This window comes from Aplysia californica, unplaced genomic scaffold, assembly GCF_000002075.1.
Source record: "Aplysia californica isolate F4 #8 unplaced genomic scaffold, AplCal3.0 scaffold00081, whole genome shotgun sequence".
In the NCBI taxonomy this organism is placed as follows: Eukaryota; Metazoa; Mollusca; class Gastropoda; order Aplysiida; family Aplysiidae; genus Aplysia; species Aplysia californica.
Window position 1 is genome coordinate 1,285,752 of NW_004797351.1, and position 15,067 is coordinate 1,300,818.

A 15,067-nucleotide genomic window follows, 5' to 3' on the forward strand; every position below is an offset into this window, starting at 1 on the left:
TCTCTCTCTCTCTCTCTCTCTCTCTCTCTCTCTCTCTCTCTCTCTTCTTCAGGCATGCTTTCCTCCCCTCCTAACTCCTCTCATAACTTTCCTTACCCTATTCTCATAATTTTTCTTCCCCTCCTCTTGCAATTTCCCTTCAAATCCTGGTGTAATTTTCCTTCTTGTCTTCTCTGGGACGTACAGGATTCTGAATTCCCTGTGGACAATGGGGTCAACCCGTACCTGAACCAGGTCAAGGCTCCACCAGGTCATGTGACCCGCACTGGAGGATTTCGGCTGTCCAACACCTTCAGTGCCCACTCACACCCAATCAGTGGGTAAGTATATCGGTTTACTCATTTAAGATAAGAGAGAGATCAGATAATATTCTATTTCCTCAGGGGGAAATTTTTCTTGGCTGTACAGGACCGTAAAAGCACATGCTGGTATACATGGAAATTACATTTTATATAACTCTAATTAAAATTCAATATGAAAAGAAAAGTAAACCTGACATATAATGTATTGTATATATCACATCAGAAGCATCATTCTATCACATGCAGGAATTTATAGCTAAGCTTTTAGAGTTATATTGATACATGTCATTTTTCGAAACTGCAATACACATTAATGTTTATTCCTTGTGTACTGTGTGCACTGGAGGTTTTTTTTTCATATTATGTTTAAAAAAACTGTTTATTTGACATGAGTTCCGGAGAAATTATTTTCATTATGAAAGCTAGATCTAACAGCAGTGGATGGATTCAATTTTGAATATAAAGGTTATTGCATTGCACAAACTGAAAGTGTTTCAACTCCTTTACACATTCTTCAGTTTGAAAGTAAATATGTAGCACTTCGTAAGACTAAGATCTATTAAAAATTTTTACAAAGGAAAATTTGACAAATAAGTACTTTTTTTTTAAAGCTAGCTTTTGAAAAGCTGATAGAATTGATGAAACTTGTACATTCACAATTTTCCACTTTTTCTGCTTTTAGAAATAGAGGTCGCTCTATTTTGTTAATTGTTAGATAAATATGTCGTTTTTTTCTCTAATTTTGAATATATTACTTTGCTCTCTCTCAACAAGAGACAAAACCCTGTCATTTCAAAGTCACGGAATGTTCACTGCTCATGAAATTCCAATCAGTGGGTGTGTACAAAGCTGTACTTTTCATTGGACACTATTTTGTTCTTTCTTTTAATCCATGTCTTTATTTAAACATATTTCTGAGTGTAAAACATGGAGATTTCATACTTAAAAATAATGAAGGGACAGGTTAATACCCATTACTCTTTGATTGAATTGGAAAAGTTAAAAGCCCTTTCAGAAACATTTTCTGACTGAAATGACTTGGAGTTTTTTACTTGCTCTATGTTCTGACAAAGAACGTCTAACCTGCCTTCTTCATTACTTTTTCCTTTTCAAGTTGGGTATCAATTGTTATTGCAAAATCTTTGGGTGTTGTCAGTATGCATTTTTTGTCGCTCAGTTCCATTGTATAAAGGATACTACTTTCGTAGTTTAACACTTTGCCTCCTCAGTTCGCCGATTGGTGATGTTTACCACCCAGTTTCTTTGGATTTTCTCCAAAATATGATGGCAAAGTGTTAAGCTTTGGTATAATTATTACAATCCAATAAACATTAAAATGTTCCAGCTTTCTGAAGTTTTTAATAAGGCAAAAATATTTTTGCTTTTTTTTTCTGAATAAGATGTAATTTCTGGTTTACTTCATGAATGCTTTCTAAATCTTTACAATAAGTATGCTGCTGTAAGTGTAAATTGTAAAAATATCTCTATGAGAATGCCCTCTGAAGTCAAGAAAAGTCAATGTCGGATACTCCATTGGTTGAGCTAAATATTATTGAAAACATGATTCATTAATCATAAAGGAATATTTTTTGTTATGGCCTAATTTTTTTGGGTTTATTTTTGGACTTGATTTTGTTTGGGTCTTGCGAAGAAAGAAAAAGGAGGTTCAAATACTTTAGAATTAACCGGTAACACAAACTTAATGCCCTCATGAAAATTGTCCTCTCGAAAGATCGTTGGTATCCTTTCATTATTCGTTTCTGGGTCTTTTTTTTTGGTCTCTCTTCAAAAATTTGAGAGTCAGATGGTCATTAGAGAAATCTGAAAATGAATTTTGAATTTGAAGCCAAAAAATAGAGATTGTGGCTGTAATTAAGCACATAGCACATTTTCTAATTGGATGGATCACACATAAGTTTAACCCTCTCCGTATGCCCTGGGATCATTCTTCACATTTTAGAATACTTCTAGTACGAAGATCTCTTTGAAACTTTCAGTATTTCTCAAAAAATCATTTAAGAAGTTGTGCTTTGTCATGTGTGCTTTGTTATGTCAAAGACAAATATCTACAATGTTTTTACATTTATTTCTTTCCGTAGCATCTTTATGAGCTTTAACAGTTTTTTCTTTTCGGAGATACCCGTGCAAACAAGTTTTTTATCAAACACTATTACATGTGGAGTACTATGCCATCTAAGTAAACTCTTTTTTCCTTTTTCCTACTGGTAGGTCCTACTACTTTTCTTTTCGTCTGTCATTTTTGTCTGTCATTCTGACTCTTTCCCATGCCCATAATAACCATTGCTGTGTCAGTATGCTTTTCTTCACTCTAAAAATTTCTTCCTCCACTAGTGTTGCCCTTCACCCTCGTAAGCAGATACTAGCAACTTCTAGCGATGACCATACTTGGAAAATGTGGGCGGTGCCTAGTGGGGACATCATCATGACAGGAGAGGGGCACTCTGATTGGGTCTCTGACTGTGACTTCCACCCAGCGTAAGTTTTTCAGTGTTAAATTTATTTAAACCAAACCTGAAAGTTGAAATGTGTAAAATGCATAACTTTTGCAGAATAGGTAAGTGTAATTGTAGTCAAAGTATAAGGAGAAAATGAGATGAAACAACTTAGGGATCAGGTTAGGTGACTATTGGTCTGTTATGAATACTTAATTGATAACTGCCTTTCATCGTTCTCTCTCTCTCTCTCTCTCTCTCTCTCTCTCTCTCTCTCTCTCTCTCTCTCTCTCTCTCTCTCTCTCTCTCTCTCTCTCTCTCTCTCTCTCTCTCACTGTCTGTCTCTCTGTCACTCTGATATTCTCATTCTACTGATAAGTCACTCTACTCTGGAAGCTATTATATCTAACATTTGTGAAATCATTATTATCAGTATCATCATCATCATCATCATCATCATCATCATCATCATCATCATCATCATCATCAATATCATCATCATTATCATCATCATCATCATCATCATCTCATCATCATCGTCATCATCGTCATCATCATTGCAGAAAAAGCAGAGGAGGGAAGGACTATTGAGTAACATTTGTTCTGTAAATATGAATAAGACAATTTTTTTTTTGGTCTTTGTCTTCTAAAATGCTCAATGTTTCACCATGAAGGGTCTTTGAGAGTTACATAGAATAAAAGGAAAGGGAACGCTGTACAAATTATAGGGGGAGGGGACTCATAGAGGAAGCAAAACATCATCATCATCGTCATCATCATCATCAGCATAAGTATCTTCAGCATCATCATCATTATAGACAGCAGAGAATAAAAAAAGGTTGAGACTTGGTAAAATTTCTAGAAATATTTTATAATCATCATCATCATTATCATAATCACATCCTCATCATCATCATCATCATCATCATCATCATCATCATCATCATCATCATCATCATCATCATCATCAACTCAAACCCACCTTTCTTTCGTTCCTTCCCAATCATCACAGTGGGTCAAGTCTAGCTACCACGAGTGGTGATTCGACGGTGAAGATCTGGGACTTCTCAAAGGCTGCCTGCGTCCACACTTTCACAGATCACACAGCTGCAGGTATAAAATTATAAAAATAGTAATAGCAATTTTCTTGTGCCCCCATTGACACATAGACACAATTCTGATCAGAGACGGATTCCTTCCATCTGGTCTGTCAGGGCCATCTAGGTTGATAGAGCTCTCACAGAAACACACGGAAATACTCTGTAACAAAAAAAAAAAACCCTCATTACTCAGGAATTAAACTTGCAAACGTTTTTTTATTTTTGAATAAAAATTCAGGTGAACCTGCTTTAAGATAATAAACTGTACTTAAGACGTGTTCCCACTTGCCCCCTCACATTTTTTCCAAGGGGTGACTTAGTGCGACTCACTGCCAATAAAAGCTGCATCATTGCTATCATAATTGTCTTTTTTTAAAAATTAGTGACATATTGCGTAATATCTGACTTTGATATATATACATGCTATTGTCTGAACTTCATAGGTTTGTATTGTTCTCACTATTGCAACAAACATTTTTAACTGGTAATAATCAAAAGTGGTATTTTATTTATTAATTATTTTATTTTATTTTATCTTTTAAAAATGTATTATTATTATTTTTTGTCAAGTGTGGAGTTGTTCCTGGCATACTTGTGGAGACTTCCTAGCCACAAGCTCAATGGACAACACAGCCAAAGTATGGGACATCAACAGGTAAACTGTCTATGCGACTGCGGGATATTAACTCGTAAGCTATTTATGTGACTTTCTTGACCCTATGAGAGATTAACAGGTACACTGTCATTGTGAATATGAGAGATTAACAGGTACAATATCATTGTGAATATGAGGGATTAACAGGTGCACTATCATTGTTAATATGGGAGATTAAAAAGGAAACTTATGAATAGATGTTTGATAAGAAAGAAGAAGCAAACCACACTAGAGCACCCACCAACCACCCAATGATCCTTCTTCAATATGCATGCAAGCACTTGGTAAATGATGCATAGACAACAGCCCATTACAATGCATAAACACACAAAAAATGTAAGCTCTCTTGAGAACTAGAAATGATAATATATTTTTGTGTTGAAATTCAATTTTCTTTTACTTGACTTCATAAGACTGTGCATAAAACAAATTGAATGTCTTATCTTTTCTTCAGTTTGAGGTGTAGATTCACCCTCCGAGGCCATGCAGACTCGGTCAACACAATTGAGTTCCTTCCCTTTAGCAACACTTTGCTCTCCAGCTCTGCAGACAAAACTATGTCTCTTTGGGATGCACGCACAGTGAGTTTTTTGACTCGGTATAACACAACACATACAATGTTTACTAGATCCATCCTCAGGAAAAAAAATTAATTTGTTGAAAATGTATAAATGTTTTGCGCTGTCACAGACACCATTTAGATCATTTAGAAGGTGGTTTGCTCTGACCTGGCCTGTCAGAGCGAGTGACAAAATGCCCCAACAAGCAAATGGAGATACTCAATGAAACATAATGTACCCATACAGGAATCAAACTCACATTTCTGCATTTGACAGCAAAGAGCAGAGAGTCGAACCTTTTTCCGACAGATGTCTGTATGGTGTTCTTATACTTCTGAGGAACACCGCACCATCCGTTTTCATTTTTTATGTCTTTCTTCTCTTTCCCTTTTTGTGCCCTCCCATTCTCCTTTTTAAATAAACATCTCACAAGCTCGCTCTCATGTTATTGATATCTCCTTGTAGTACTGGAGATGCATATTTATTCCACTCTCTGGTGAGCTTTATGCCATTTTAAAGGTGAATACAAGGAATCAAATGCTTTTTTAGATTTGTTATACCCGGTACATAAGTGGTTTGTCTTCGTAGTATGTCAATGTCAGCACTCTCTGTGATTCCTTAAATTGGATCACCATACTCACAGTAAGCTATAAAGTATCGGTACTTTTTGAAAGTCACATACTTTGTGAACCAATTTACTCTCCTGCAAGAAAGACACTAAGAATGGTGCTCTTGTAATCCTGTTTTACCAGTACTTCTTTTGAATACAGGTTTTCTTGATGTTTGGTGCTTGATCCTGCTTTCGAAAAATTCTAATAACATGCAATCTTCCAGGCGAGTTTATGTGTACCATCAACTTGGTTGGTATCATTGTAGATTATCACTTGATTTACCCTTGTTAGAATCCCCAACTAGGCACTCATTAGCTTGTGTTGTGTGGGAAGTTTTCAAGGATATCCGTCAACTTGGTACTGCCCTATCAGAGATGGATATTGAAAATGGAGGTTTCACCTCTTACATAGAACAAGGTAGTGTTGAAAAGGATATTAAACCCAAGCCATAACAGTCTGGTTTCTAATGACATGAAGTGTGTTCAGAATTTTGTTTGTTTGTTTGAAGTACTACACCAGATATCTAAACAGTATCATACCCTGGGTTTCTGTGGTTATTTTTAAGTCTTTTATTTTACATTTTATAGATTACCCTGAAAATTGATCAAAATCAGGTTCTCAACAATTTCTCAAAAGTATGACATAATCTTATATTGTTGTCTGCACGAAGAATGGGTCTCAAAATTATATATTTGTCTGTTTTTCAGGGCTTATGCGCTCAAACATTCTATGGACACTTGCATTCTGTGAACCATGCCACTTTCAATCTCAGGGTGAGTTTGTTGCTTGATAATAATCCAGTTTTCTCTCTCTCTCTCTCTCTCTCTCTCTCTCTCTCTCTCTCTCTCTCTCTCTAAATAATGATATATACATTTATAAGTTCTTTTTTTGTATTGTCATACGTTTTGTGAATTTCAAACATTTGTTGCTCATATTAGTTGTTTTGGAAAGGAAGACGGACTTGAGAAGGATGGGAGAGGAGGTACTTACATATCATAATTATTCAACTACAGACATCAAGGAACATCTTACAATATTGCTTAATTTTGTTTCATTATTTCCTTACTTGTCTTTAATGGAAAATTTAAAGGATGATGAGTCTATCATGATTCAAAAGTCAAGCAGGATTCTGATTTGGGTGATCTCCTCTGTTTTAATTTTCTAAAAACTTAAATAGCTCAAGTGCTTATGGAATGATGGTCACGAAGAGGAAAAAGTATTAAATTGTATTTTATTATTATATTGTACAGTATATTATAATATTATGTAAAATCATGGTATATTTTATCATGTAACAGGATTTTATATGATAAGACGCGATGCGATTTGATTCATAATATTTCCTTTCCATATACAGTACTTCTTTCCTTCTCTGTTTTGTTCTCCTTCTCCCCTTTTACAAAGCAGCCCCCAGTGAGTGACACTTTTTCTTCTCTCCCCACCAGGGTGACACTATCGCCTCCTGTGACTCTTATGGTGTCGTGAAGCTCTGGGATGTCCGTGTTGTTGCGCCCATGGCAAGCTTTGAGGTCGGACCCCACCCTGCCAACAAGTTGGCCTTTGACCCCTCAGGAGGTGTTCTGGCCATTGCCAGCAACGATAGCACCATTAAAATGTATGAGATCGGCACTGGTCAGGTAAGGAACAAAAAAGTTTTCTGAAAAAACAGCTCTTCTTCCTCTCACGAAAATGTGTTTTACAATGGTATGCTCATTAATAATTATCAATAGGCATAAATCATACTGAAACAGGATATCTAAATAATGCGCGCCTATAGTTTGAGTGAATGAGATTCAAAAGTATACCTCATGTATTACACGCGTGATATATAATATACAACCAGGATGGGGCCAAACAAAGGGGAAGTAAGGCTGAGCAGGTGAATAAAAATCTGGGTTTTACAACTTATCTTGACCTCTTGCATAGATTACCTTCTACTACTGTAGTCTCTCATATTAACTCCTTATCTCTGGTAAACCACTGACAGCAGCTTGCGGTCGGAACCGCTGTACCAGTGAGCTGCTGGTAGTGGCTCGGACAAATTCCTTTCCGACGACGTCAGCGGTAAATTACTTTTCAGCAATTGCTGAAAACTGGTCTCTTTTACAGGGAGTTCATTCATTAGGTGATGAACTATCAAAATATGTTCACTTGTTTGGTTTTAATTACCAATTTAGTGACATATATATGTCAATTTTAGATTTCATACCAAAAGAGGTTTACTTCCCTCAGAGATAAAGAGTTAAATAAATCTCAGTGCAGCAACCAATGTTTCTTACTTAAAGCCAAAACACTATATTTAATGCTTGGCATATTTAGCACCTCATGTCACAAATTGATCCCGTATTACACCCGCGACCTACAAAAATGGGCCGATTTTGGAGGCAAAAATATAGTATGTATGGAAAATCATGATATATGTGAGTATATATAAGGTAGGCCTTTCTTGTGTTCTTGAGGACAGCAAATGTTTCGAGTTAGGGTTAACATATTTTGACAAGGAACAATGTGATGTGCTTCCCTCCCGCACAAGTAGCCACATTTGATTTTCCCTGACCGTAAAACCACCCATAATTGAGAAGCAGCTTGACAACATAGTGGCAGTTGGCTGTATAGCCTTCTGGTGTACCTTTTTTTGGAACGACAAGTAGCCTCCCACTACACTAAAAAACAACTACCTAAGCAAAATCTAGGATACAGTTCAACTATCAACCGCCAACGTTTAGCCAAGGAAAAATAGAATGCCTGGTAAGGATGATTGTTGAAAAAAAGAAGAAGTTATTAATGCATATTTTGCTTTCTTGTTTTTCTTGTTACAGATTCAGTCTCTGGTTGGTCATGAAGACGCTGTCCAGTGTTTGTGCTTTGACCGCAGTGGAGAGTTTATGGTGTCAGGGGGAAGCGACTCCACTGTTCGCATCTGGTCCTAGTTGAAAGTAGCAATGTTTAGTGTGTCGTTATTTTTGCTCATGAAACTTTCATCATCATTCTTAATATTTATCAAAGATTTTTTGTTGTTTCAACTTAAAACAAATTCACCAAAACAGAAATTCGACTTTGCACCTGTAAACTATGGTTTGATAAAAAGGGATGAAATTGTGACACCATATCAAGCAAATCCGGTATAATGTTTTGGAATAATACCATAACAATTTAGTTAAGACTTTCAAAAGCCTTCAATGTTGTAGAGAAGATCATTTCAGTAAAATAGAAATGAGCCTATTAACTATGTAATGATGACATCATTACTGATCAGACATTGTTGTCTATTTCATTAGATACAAAAGGATGTTGCTAAATGCCTTATTCATTTTTTGGGTCAAAAATTGAAATGCTCCTGCACTATTTATAGGTGTATTCTCCCATAAATGTATGAACCATTTTCAAGACCTAAGGCAGAATGCCTATTCTTGAATCATTTCAATTCCATATAAATACTGCAAACTTCTCTTTTCTCCTCTTTGAACTTCGTTATGATAGAGGCAACAAGTTAAACCAAATGTAATAACCTCTTTGTATCCCTGTAAGTTGTGTATAATTGTTGGTACAATTCTCACTACAGCTAAATTTAAACATGTGATAGTACTCTTTTGCTGAATTGTTATCAACGTTTTTAAAAATTAGTTTTATTTTACTTAACTGTGGCACCTTGATGAAATCAAGGGCTCATCAATAGAATGAAACCAAAAAAACAAATAGTTTGTTCAACTGCTGGAAATATTTATTGAATTTTTTTTCTAGGCTCAGCACCTTTTGTGTCCATTAAAAAATACATTTTTGTGTGGATTTGCTGAACAATGTGGATCAAAGGAACAAAAACTGTAAATTTGCAATTTCCAATGACACCCAAGCTTTGCAAGTCACCATAATTTGGCGACTATTTTCTCGCTAATTTTACCTCTGACACCAGGCAACCCCTGCCTTCTTCAATAGCAAATATCTCGACTTGTATTCGAGATAGATGCTTCATATTTTCATTAAAGCATGACAAATGAATATGCTTTAAGGTGATACCAATAACTCCACGTGCCCAAAAACTGATGAGCACCTAATTCCGCCATGTCGGGACTCATATAGCTTGTACATGTACTGAAGAAAAAAACAATTCAAAATCGTAACATTTGTGAAGGTTTCTGTTGGTTTTTTTTACCACACTAAGGACAAAAAGGAATGATAATGTAATTTATGAGAGCATGTATGGCAAACGTATTCATTTTTTTAAAAAATCCATCAAATTTGGGAGTGTTATTCATGATGAATCTGATTTATGCACAGAAGACAATTATTATGGGTGAGCTGATAGCTCATTTGGTGTCTTGCTTGACCACAATATGGATGACCCAGGTTCAGATCCCCAATAGAGCATTCTTGATCTCAGGATGTTTAGGACTTTTCAAAGGTCTCCTCAGACTTGGATGGGTCTTATTAGAGCTGGAAATAAAATTCTTGGATCTTTTTTATTGAAATATCTTTCAGTGATCATTAGGGACCTAAATCCGTAGCAGACACAGTTTATGTGGTGACAAAGTCCAGCTGTGATAAAAACAATTTTGAATCTGCTTGAACTAAAAAGTAATAAAACAGTGTAAAGTGTAAAGTCGATGAGTTCAGTACTATAACCTCAGCTTATTCTCTTTTCTAGTTACAAAGTGTGATTGGAATTTTGAGACTTTGATGCATGTAATGAATAAAATATCTTTACAATAGAAAAATATGTGTGTATTGGGTTGGAATTATTTTTTTTTCTTTTCCTTTTAGACACATCATGCTTTGCTCTCATTAATTTCAGATCTGGCTGGGACTCCATGTCTTCTAGGATTGAGTTACTGCAGTTCTTATAAATTAGACTTGTCTTGTTTCAAGCAAGGTTATTTACTGGCCCGTAGTAAATATTGGCTTTTGCTGGCCTGGATTTTGTTCTCTGATCTGAACACTTGAGCTATTGAGAGTGCGTCTCGTTTGACTATGCAATTTATACGTGGTATTTACAGTAAAGGGAAAAGGGAGATATATATATATATATATATGAGACCACTGACAAAACTGAAACACCCTTCCCTATGACTACGAGGAATTATATTATCACTTGCTTGCTTGCCCAAACTTTTTATAATTTATAGTGTCAAAAGTTCGGCAGTTTTCCAGATTTGTGTGTTTTATTCACATTTGCTGGATTCAGGTAATATGGTAAGGGTTAAAAATCTCTCTCCCTCACTCACACCCTCCCTATATCCAACACATGAAAGCACACATAAACACTCACACACATATACACACTCACATACACAGAAACACTCTCTCTCTCTCTCTCTCTCTCTCTCTCTCTCTCTCTCTCTCTCTCTCTCCCATACACGCACACTCACTCACTCACACCCACCCCCCTACACACACGTGCGTGCGCACACGTAAGAACAAGTATAGCTATTTGTAATCAACAACTCTTCCGAACTGGAAAGGATACTCAGAATCTGACATCAGGGGCCGAAGATGACACCATAATACTATCCTGCAGGAATGAACTGAGGTGTTGACAACTCGAGAGAAGTGCGAGGTGACTCCAACTAACCCCCTAGGTAAGCACACGGAAGAAAGCAAAGTCGGTGAATGCTGAAGGCAGTCATATTTATTTCACACCTCCACTAAAACGCCTACGTAAGAGAAATCTGAAAAAAGGTGTACGCGTGAACGCCGATGCTCAACAAACAAGCAACAACAACAACCAACCCCCCCCCAAAAAAAAAAACACACAACAACAAAAAAAAAACCAACAACCAACAACAACACAACAACAACAACAACAACAACAACAACAAAACACAAACAAAAACAAAACTCAAAACATTTTTTTGTTCAATATTAAAAACAACAACAAATAAACAATGACAAAACAAAGGAGAAATAATCAAAGTTGAAGAGGTAGTGAAAGGGACCCATAATAAGACAAGATTCGATTATAAAATCCTTTTCCAAAATTCTACTCTCAGACGATGCTATTATTCTCTAACCGTGTAACTGGTTTAACAACTTTCCAGCAAGCCACCCCCCCCCCTCCCCCAACTCGCTAAAAAAAAAAACGCTCGTAAAAGAAAATACCCCCCTCCCCCCAAAAAATACCAACAAATAATATATAATATTACAAAACAAACAAACAAACAAACAAATACTAACAAGTGAATTAAACAAACACACAAACAGACAAACAAACCAGCAAACACACGAACAAAAAACACTTTAAAAGCAAGACTTACAAGATGATCAAAGTCAAAGGCAAAAAAGATAGCCCAATGTTGTTTTTTTTTTTTATTCTGTCCAATCTGACTCCTGGTAAGTTTGATTGAAGACTCCTAGATCGAGTTTAGAACAACAAGAGCTAGGGTCTAGAGAGGTACAGAAATATGCACTAATAAGATGGTATCGATAGTAATGGTAGCGAATAGGCCTTCCAGAAATTCTTCCAGCCAGAAATGACCTCCCAATAGATACCGAACCGCCTTCAAGAGAGGAAATTGCAGCCGCTATAAAAACACTGAAGTCCCACAAGGCAGCTGGTCCCGACCATATGCCACCCGAAGCACTTAAGGCAGATAAAGATACGTTAGTGGAAATTCTCTATGCTCTATTTGAAAAGGTTTGGCAAAAAGAGGAAATACTATCAGACTGGAAGGACGGCCACCTAATCAAGCTGCCAAAGAAGGGAGACCCCAGCAATTGTAACAACTACAGAGGCATCACACTCCTGTCCATACATGAGAAAGTCTTTAACAGGATACTCCTGGAGAGAATCAAGCTGGCAACAGACGAGAAGCTCCGAGGTAACCAGGCAGGATTTCGCAAAAACCGATCATGTGTGGACCAGATCGCTACTGTACGCATCATTGTTGAGCAATCACTTTAATGGAATTCACCACTTGTGGTCAACTTCGTTGATTATGAAAAGGCGTTTGACAGCGTGGACAGGGAAACGTTGGAAACTCATGCACAATTTGGAATACCTGACAAAATCGTCAAGCTTGTGAAGGCCACCTATGAGGGAACAAACTGCCAAATCTTCCACGAAGGACAACTCTCAGAATCATTCCAAGTACAGACAAGAGTGCGACAAGGATGCTTGCTCTCACATTTTCTCTTCATACTGGCAATTGACTGGGTCATGAAAGAAACCACCAGAGGCAAGCGTAATGGAATACAGTGGATCCCTTGGCACCAGCTGGACGACTTGGACTTCGCTGATGACCTTGCACTGCTCTCTCACGCACATGCTTAGATGCAAGAAAAGACCAAGGAACTCAACAGCCTATCAAGGAGTGTTGCCGGCGTATACATCCAGGCAAGTCAAAAGTAGTGAAGCTAGGACACGTTAAAGCCCTACTGCGACAGTGGAAGAAACTCCCCTGGAAGAAGTGGACTCCTTTACCTACCTTGGAAGTGTCATCGATGGTACAGGTGGAACCGAGGCTGACGTTAAAGCAAGAACCGCTTAGGCAAGGTCAGCATTCAATCAATTATCAAAAGTCTGGAAAGCAAGTAACATCTCACTACGCATCAAGATTCGACCCTTTAACTCCAACGTCAAGTCTGTGCTCCTCTACGGCTGCGAAACTTGATTGGAAGACAACAAAGACAGTACTGAATAATGTTCAGACTTTCATCAACAGATGTATGAGGAGTATTCCAAGAGTTAAGAGGCAGGATAGAATAAGAAATGAAGAGCTGTGGGAAAGGACAGGACAAAAGGATATAGAAGTAGAACTAGGATTAAGAAAGTGGCAATGGATGGAACACACCTTAAGAAAGCCCAGCGGAAACATCACAAGACAATCACTGCAGTGGAACCCACAAGGAACTCGAGGCAGGGGTAGGCCACGGGAAACATGGAGAAGATGCGTGGAAAGAGACATGAAAGAGATTAAGTTCACTTGGAACGAGCTAGGAAGGATGATGGCTCTGGACAGAGATAAATGGAAGGAGCTTGTATGTGGCCTATACCCTGCCAGGGGTGAAAGGCATTGATGATGATGAAGAAGATGATGATGATACAATGTTTTGATATCAGACTAAAAATATTATTATTATAACCCCCCCCCCCCCCCCCCCCCCCCCCCCCCCCCCCTGCGCGCCCTCTCTTCAACAGACAGTCTTGAAACTTTTCCAATCCAATGGGAATGTCTCATTTTAAAAATCTGACACACCAAAAATTATATTACTGCGTACCCGTCAAATATCCTGAAAAGAGAATCGATACCAACAGAAAAAACCGGCACAAATTTCCATTTCCCAACAGTTGATATTGTCGACTGCAACCGTGTATGTGCATGAACATTGATTTTTTTAAATGGGAAAAATAAATCCGCAATTTCTTTCTCTTTGTCTTCCAGAATTACTCACAATTTTGCGTAGAGTTTTCATTTTCATTTAACATATGCTTTCAAAATCACAAATAACAATTAAGCTTATAATGAATTATAATATAATTTGAGACCAGAATAAAAAAAAAAAAGCGTTGGAACAAATTTGGTGGATGCATGGTTAAGTCAGTCATCGACGATACCTTTCTTTTAGCTATACTGTTAGAGCATAGCAGTAGTATGTTTGTCAACCGCTGACATTTCAGAGGTTTCCATGACAACATTAGTCTTTAGAGTAATTGGAAGTTCTACTTGTTCAGCACTCTTATATATATTCATCACGCTGTATAATCAACGACTTGGCTGAAGAGGGGAGATTTTTTATTCAACGCTTTTTGTTCAGAAGAGTGTGCCAATTATATGACAAAAATTATATAAATCTGTAAAGCGGATGCCAGTCTCATAGCTTCTTTTTTTGTTCAAAAGAAAGTGTAATTAGGGACAAAGATCTCGTACAACTAAAACGATAGTTCAGTTTGACCCACACAAAAATACATTTTAAAATTTATATATAACGAAAGATGACATTCTCGTAGCTTTTTGTTCATAAAAAAGCGCGCCAATGTGAAAAAACACAATAAAACGGAAGACATTCTTGCGGTTTGTGTCTTCAAAACGGACCAATAATTAATGTTCTTTACACTTTTGAGCTCTGTCAATAAACAGCGAGTGTTGGCCGAGTGAGCTAGGTTATTGAACTTGAAAAGCAATCACGTCCGATACAGCGTTATTGTTGAAAATTTCCTTGAATTAATTGTAACGTGGTCAGTCAAATTTCACTGGTATTTTGTTCGAGGACGTATCATTTTTGTGAAACACACGCACACGCACACACACACACACACACACACACACACACACACACACACACACACACACACACATACACACACACATACACAAACAAACAAACACACTCGCACGCACACTCACAGACACACACAAAGACACACACACACACACGCACGTAAACACACACAC

The 15,067-nt window shown here is 37.2% G+C and overlaps 1 protein-coding gene across 1 annotated transcript in view; it reads left to right on the top strand.

Moving 5' to 3' along the window:
* LOC101858616 (sperm-associated antigen 16 protein) overlaps window positions 1-9,127 on the top strand; it is a 16,567-nt gene extending 7,440 nt beyond the window's left edge. Inside the window, exons 9-16 of the mRNA XM_013080330.2 lie at window positions 187-320; window positions 2,655-2,798; window positions 3,768-3,868; window positions 4,426-4,510; window positions 4,965-5,091; window positions 6,389-6,454; window positions 7,127-7,318; window positions 8,501-9,127. Of these exons, the coding sequence (XP_012935784.1) occupies window positions 187-320; window positions 2,655-2,798; window positions 3,768-3,868; window positions 4,426-4,510; window positions 4,965-5,091; window positions 6,389-6,454; window positions 7,127-7,318; window positions 8,501-8,611 (960 nt within the window). The 3' untranslated portion in view covers window positions 8,612-9,127. The remainder of the gene's footprint in view (window positions 1-186; window positions 321-2,654; window positions 2,799-3,767; window positions 3,869-4,425; window positions 4,511-4,964; window positions 5,092-6,388; window positions 6,455-7,126; window positions 7,319-8,500) is intronic.
* The last annotated feature ends 5,940 nt before the right edge of the window (window positions 9,128-15,067 follow it).